This window comes from Sorghum bicolor, chromosome 6 (genome assembly GCF_000003195.3).
Source record: "Sorghum bicolor cultivar BTx623 chromosome 6, Sorghum_bicolor_NCBIv3, whole genome shotgun sequence".
Classification (NCBI taxonomy): Eukaryota; Viridiplantae; Streptophyta; class Magnoliopsida; order Poales; family Poaceae; genus Sorghum; species Sorghum bicolor.
The window spans coordinates 53,718,158-53,725,308 of record NC_012875.2 but is presented as its reverse complement, the minus strand read 5'-3'; the positions used below and the strand labels follow the sequence as shown (position 1 = coordinate 53,725,308).

Sequence of the window (7,151 nt, the reverse complement as noted above, 5' to 3'; positions counted from 1 at the left end):
ACACTTATTTAGGATAAAGGGGGTATGCATATATTTAGATCTTCACCTGCTAACTTTAGTTGCTCATAGATCAAAACATACCCTAAGATACCTTACACTCGAGAAAGAATGGAGTAGTTACACAAGCACCCTACGTACTGGTGAAAAAACAATAGAGAAAAAAACATGGGAATATTAAGGCCTTGTTTAGTTCACCCTAAAAACCAAAAACTTTTCAAGATTCTCCGTCACATCAAATCTTGTGGCACATGTATTGAGCATTAAATATAGTTAAAACTAAAATCTAATTACACAACTTGCCTATAAATCACGAGATGAATCTTTTGAATTTAGTTAGTCCATAATTAGACAATATTTACCACAAACAAACGAATGTGCTACAGTGACTGAAATTTTTTTATTTCGGCAACTAAACAAGACCTAAAGGTAAACGGTACGCTCTACAAAGTTGGACCATTGGATGGTATCCACTTCCATTGACACAAGTTGTTCGCTGTGTATATGTAGGCGTGCATCTTTTTGGCAACAACCACACCATGCTTTATTTCGACTATGACATTTTAGAGAGAAAAAACGGTTCTCAGATAATCGATTTGTTTATTTTAAAAAGTTATCTAGTAAAAAAACAATTAGCAAGTTATTTCGAACTATGTTGAAAACCTCAAAACATTTATTTGGTCCACGCACCTGTGGTATACCTATAGGTGTGACATGATCATGTGACTAAATCAACCAATGGAACTTGTGTACCACCTTTTTAAGCTTGGTGGTTATGCAAGAAATGTCCACCTACCTGAACAATAATTATGTTTTGTTATTTCTGTCACTGAGGACATCTACATCATAAGATAAAAAATCCTGAAAAGGATAAACACTCACTCAATTATAAATTGTAAATCAATTTTATGTATTTATTCAGAAAAGCCACGACGACATACAATTTAGAACATAGGAAGTATTAGCAAAATGGAGGAAATAAGGAGATCAACACAACAAAGACAAGAATGCTGAGAGGATCCACATGATTATTAGAGTTCATAAGAGGTGGTACATATCAAAACGTTTGAGCATGCAATGTGATTCTTTCATATTTCATATAATTTTTTTATACGTCTACAAATATGCTAGTACGTATTAGTAATATAATAAACACTATATGTCTGAAAAAGGTTTACAATTTCGAGTCGGAAATACATGAAAGAAGCAGGTGCCATGTCCCATGTGCCAAGAAAGAAAAAGGAGAACGTGAAAAGCAGCACTAAACAGTGACGCCCAGGGTGGGAATTAAAGCCGGGCTGGCCGCACGTGCCACGCCGCCCTGCGCACCACAAACTGCCATTCCCAGGGCTTCCTCCTCCCTTGGTGGCTTCCTCCGCATTCCTGTGTGGAATCCCGGCCGGTTGACTGCTGTGGACCTCACGGACTCATGAGCCAGCAAGAACGCGCGCGACTGCTCTCGCTGCAGCTGCCTACCCATATTATCAACAGCGCAACCAAAATTGGCCACAATTGCAGGCCAAACACAGCGCTCCAAATTCGTTTCCCAATCACTGACGACGCGAGCAGCTGAGAGGTGCATAAAAATATATTTTAAAAAAAGAATCCACTACTACTAGATTGGCTATTGGGCAAGAGAGAGGAGCGTGGAGAGGGAGGGGAGGCCGGGAGGAGGCATAATTCCCACTCACACTGGCCAACCACAGGGCAAGGGCATTCTCTCTCTTCCTTCTCCGCTTTGCTCAAGAAATCCAGCGGAGGCTGGTCGTCTTCTTCACCCTCCCCTCCACTCCAGCTCTCCCCTCCTCGGACCACTGCTGCATCCGAGAAGCAGCAAAGAATTGTGGGGGCAGCAAAGGAATTGGAGTTCTTGCATGGATGCAGCCCACTGGCAGCAGGTAAATTTTTATCTTGCGAAGCAAAGATCAATTCTGCACCACATGCATCTACATACCCGGCCCATATGCACCATCTTGTGAGAATTTGGCTTTTGTTGTTCTCGATCCTGTTGGTGTTCATCTTCCTCTCTGCGCCTTGTTCTTGGTGCGTGCTGCGCTTTATTTGATGGGGGCAGACCAGGCCTTGATCTCTCATGCTTCCGTCTCTTCTTGGGTTCTGTTCTTCCTTTATATCCTTCGTGTAGATCTATGCACCATACTCCATCATCAGCATCTATCTCATCCGTAGCCTTTGGAGGTGAGGCCTTTGTGGCTTTAATCCTCCCTCTGCTATACTACCTGCCCCAGCCCTTTTAATCGTTGATTGAAACCACCACCACCACCACCTTTCTTTTCCTCCCTTTCTAATCCCCCTTTCCTCTCTATCATCCTTTTTATCCTCCTTTTGTTTCCTCTCCTCCATGGCTTTTCTCCTTCTCTCTCTCCTCGGCTCACCACCACCCCCCTGTTGCATCAAAAGAGCAGCCATGTCGTCCCATGGTGATGTGTAGCAGAAGCAGCAGCAGTAGTAGTACTGAAACACACAACCCTACAAGAGCACAAGCAGCAAAGGTGTGTTTTGTGCTGTGGTGTCTTGTGTTTTCTCTTTCTTCATCTTTTTTCTTCCCCGGCCTGCTGCCTCATCACCTTTACTACCTTTCCTCTCCCCTTTTTTTCTTTTTCCCTCTCTCTAATCTGTCTTTGTATCCATTTGTTTGGTTCTTAGTTGTGCCATAAAGATTCTAGCATCCCCACATCCAGCTCCCCCCTCCTCCTTCCCTGCTGCATCTGCACTTCTGCGCGCCCACACATGCTGCTATTTTTGTTCACTTGTTCTTGCTTCTTGCTGCTGTGGTTGTTTTAACTAACTTGGTGCTGCTGATCCCTCTGCGTTCTGATGATGTGCTGTTGCTGCACCATGCGCGTGTCCTCATCAGGGCCTAGGGCTGGTGAAGCCCATGGAGGAGATGCTGATGGCGGCCAACGCGGGCGCCGCGAATCCGAGCCAAGGCTCCAATAATCCGAACCCGCCGGCGCCGGCACCTGGCGGTGCCCTGCGCGGTGGTGGCGCGCCGGCGGCGCCGCTGGCAGGCGCGGGTAGCACCGAGCGGCGCGCGCGGCCGCAGAAGGAGAAGGCGCTCAACTGCCCGCGGTGCAACTCCACCAACACCAAGTTCTGCTACTACAACAACTACAGCCTCCAGCAGCCACGCTACTTCTGCAAGACGTGCCGCCGCTACTGGACGGAGGGCGGATCCCTCCGGAACGTCCCCGTGGGCGGCGGCTCCCGCAAGAACAAGCGCTCCTCGTCGTCGGCGTCCGCGTCCGCCTCCACCTCCGCCTCGGTCACGAGCTCGTCCATGGCCAGCGCGGAGGGGGCGGCGGCGTCCAAGAACCCGAAGCTGGCGCACGAGGGCGCGCACGACCTCAACCTAGCGTTCCCGCACCACGGTGGCCTGCACGCCCCCGAGTTCGCGGCGTTCCCGAGCCTGGAGAGCAGCAACGTGTGCAACCCGGGCGGCGGGATGACGAGCAACGGCCGGGGCGGCGGCGCGGGCCCCGCGGTCGGCGCGCTCTCGGCAATGGAGCTCTTGCGGAGCTCCGGCTGCTACATGCCGCTGCAGATGCCGATGCAGATGCAAGGAGATTACACGGCGGCAGAGTTCGCGCTCGGAGACTTCCGCACGCCGCCGCCTCCACCGTCGCAGAGCGTGCTCGGGTTCTCTCTGGACGCGCACGGGCCGGGGTCCGGTGCTGCCGCCGCGGGGTACGGTTCCAGCGCGGGATTGCAGGGAGTGACGGAGAACGCGGGCAGGTTATTGTTCCCCTTCGAGGACTTGAAGCCGCCGGTTAGCTCTGGAGGTGGTGGTGTGGCCGGTGGTGCAACCGGTGGCGCCGGCGATGGAAATAGCAACCATAATCAGTTTGACCACAACAAGGAGCAAGACGGCGGCGGCGGTCCGGGTGCCGGCCACGACACGCCGGGGTTCTGGAGCGGCATGATCGGCGGCAGTGGCGCTTCTTGGTAATGGAGAAACATGCACGGAGGCGGCGCCATGCATGGCTCATGCAGAGCCTCCGTGCGAGCGTGCATGGGCGACTGGAGACATAGGCATGCAGTAGAGACAAGGGTTCAATAAGAGGTTGGCATCGGTGGTGGTCGCCCTGACATGGAAGTGGTGTTTGATCTCTTTCCTAGTGTTGGTTTCTGGTGGTGTTCTTCATCTTCTCGCCGTCGCCGTCGCCGTCGCCGTCGCGAGTTCATGTGTTTTGCTGACCATCGACTTTAATGGGGGCTCTAACACACCAGAGAGTACAAAAATTCAGGGGTCTTGATGATACATAGCTTGATCGACATCTCTTGGTCGTCTCTCTCATTTCTGATCTTTCACTTGATCTGCCATGGTAGCTGCTTCACTGTAGTACCGAGGGCTTGGGAAGCTTGTTTTTAGGCCGGCTTCAAGTTAGACGGTAAACATCAGTGTGTTCACGCCACACACTGACACAAGGTTTAGTGAATCAGTGTGTTTGGTTGGTCACAACAACGGGTGCAGTGTGTAAAACTTTGAAGCTACTGGTGTAGAGTTAGTAGATCTTAATTTCAAGGGGACTTGCAAGTTTGTGTATTCATCCAAATTACTAGATGAGATATTCATTTTGTTTTTGACTTGCTACTTTAATTATGATGGAGTAGGCCCATATATAACAGTACCAAGTACTTTTTATGAGAACAAAGGTTGTTTTTGAGCGCATGTAATGTATATTTTATTGGTATTCACAGTGTTATACTACTAAACTAGCTACAATAATGTGCTGTACAGTATATATTTGATGCTAGCTCGATGTTTCTCTACTTTTGCAAGCTTGTTTTTCTATCTGTCACCTCTGCCTGCGCTCCTTTTTCTTGTAGCAGGGCTAGCTCTGAGATGTCATGTCTCACCATGTTCCCAAACCAAGAATCTTCCAGCCATGAAAGGCACTAGCGAGGGAGGAGAGAGAGAGAGAGAGGGTGCAGGTCAGGAAGGAGGAGCAAGCTAGAGAAGGCATGGCCGCATGGTGATGGAGCAGGAGAATATGTACGTATGACAAACACCCCACTGCCTAAAGAAACTTTACCCTCTCTCTCCACATGGATATAGGTATTATTATATCATATGTTTTGCCATCTGTAAGTGCCTGGGCAGGCCATGGCCTTGTTTAGTTCTCAAAAAATTTTGCAAAATTTTTCAGATTCCCCATCGAATCTTTAGAGGTATGCACGAAGTATTAAATATAGACGAAAATAAAAACTAATTACACAGTTTGGTCGAAATTGACGAGACGAATCTTTTGAGCCTAGTTAGGCCATGAGTGGACAATATTTGTCAAATACAAACGAAATTGGTACTATTCATATTTTGCCAAAAAATTTGGAACTAAACAAGGCCCATTTGTACCACCTTTATAGTTTTTGTAAGCCAAAAGGTGCAACGCTAGCCCCTCTCTCCCTGCTCATCTTAGTGCTTGTGCATCTTTCTGAGATCTCCCTCCGTCCCTTAGGCCTTGTTTACTTCCCAATTTTTTTTGCAAAATTGCTACAGTAACTCTTTCGTTTGTATGTGGCAAATATTGTCCAACCATAGACTAACTAGGCTCAAAAGATTCGTCTCGTAAATTTCGACCAAACTGTACAATTAGTTTTTATTTCCGTCTATATTTAATAATTCATGCATGTGTCTAAAGATTCGATGTGATGGGAATTTTGAAAAATTTTGGGTTTTGGGTGGAAGTAAACAAGACCTAAGAATGCCAACTTTTTACTCATCATTTGTTTTTGTTTGTTGTTAAGCATTCACACTTGCCCAGTGTTCACCTGCCCACACCAAAAAGTTGTCACCCAATGATACTTCCAACCATGATACTTCCAACCAGCCTGTACCTCTGTACCACACCATTTTCCACTGTCTAGTACTGCAATGGCAGCAGTATGGCGCCTGGTTCGGGGAGTGTTTGGGTGGAGTGATAAAGTTTAATAGATATTATATTATTTCGTTTTATTTGATAATTAGTATTTAATTATGAATTAATTATGCTTAAAAGATTCATCTTGCAAATTACTTTCTAATTATGTTTTTAGTTTTGTAAATACTTTATGTATATGTCTAAATATTCGATATGATATAAGTTAAACTTTATCGGAGAAAAGCAATCGGGCCTTTAGAGCCTGTTCGCTGGTCTGAAAAGTCATAGCTGAAAATACTGTTCGCTGATTCATCGTTACATCAAATTTGTGGACACATGTATGGAGAGCATTATATATAGATAAAATAATTAATTATACAGTTTGTCTATAAATTGCAAGACGAATCTTTTGAGCTTAGTTAGACCATAGTTGGACAATAATTAATAAATGCAAACAAAAATTCTACAAATAGTCAAACTCAAAAAAAATTCGGCGAACCCAGTCACCACTCACCATGCGTCCTCCATGGTTCCATCTCCATGCCAAGCAGTAGTACTTGTTCTCTTGGAGAGATGAGCAGTTAGAGGGCCCTACAAAAACATTCTCCTGGGGATGAGGGCAGGAGGAATATTTGTTTCATCACTCTACTATTAAACAACTGTATACGTACTGCCTCAATGTGCTGAAGGGAGTATATTACGATATGCTGCGTTGGGGTCTCTGCTATATACTACCAAATGCCAAAGAATGTGCATGTAGGCTGTAGTATAGTACTCTAGTTGTTAGTTCCTTGATAGCACTATATCAACCTAACAATGTGTGGATAAGGATTATGCGTTCATGCTCCTCTCTTGTTCCCCATGATTCACATCATTGCTTCGAACTTTGATAACTACGGAGTATAGATAAAGTAACACCGTACACGAACTTTAAGGAAAGTTCTATTTCTATGTAGTAGTAGTAGTATGTACTACTGGAGTACTATACTCTAACGAAGTACTACTACTCTACATCAGATGATTACTGCGACTACATTCTGCTGATCTAATCTAGAGGCTAATTAAACACTAGTTTTGCCAAACTCGATCACTGATTCTTTGTGAAGTTGCTTGCTTATTTGTAACTATCACCCAAAAAAAAAACTATCACCTACATGGCTACATGCATGTCCCAATCTGCCTTTTTTTGCATCTATTTTCTGGGCTGTGGTCTCAACTTTGTCTGCATGCTGTCCTTTGCTCGCCCTCCTGGCACTACAAGGGGATAGCTCATTG

General features: G+C 46.0%; 1 protein-coding gene across 2 annotated transcripts; it reads left to right on the top strand.

Annotated features, from left to right (window-relative positions):
- Positions 1,177-4,687, top strand: LOC8056613 (dof zinc finger protein DOF4.6). 2 transcript variants are annotated; one of them, XM_021463913.1, is made up of 2 exons: positions 1,177-1,895; positions 2,873-4,687. In XM_021463913.1, the coding sequence occupies exons 1-2, from the start codon at positions 1,872-1,874 to the stop codon at positions 3,962-3,964; spliced, it is 1,116 nt and encodes a 371-aa protein (XP_021319588.1). In that variant the 5' UTR covers positions 1,177-1,871; the 3' UTR covers positions 3,965-4,687. The 2 variants fall into 2 exon arrangements, with proteins under 2 accessions (XP_021319588.1, XP_002448355.2); XM_002448310.2 differs by lacking the exon at positions 1,177-1,895 and adding an exon at positions 1,904-2,507.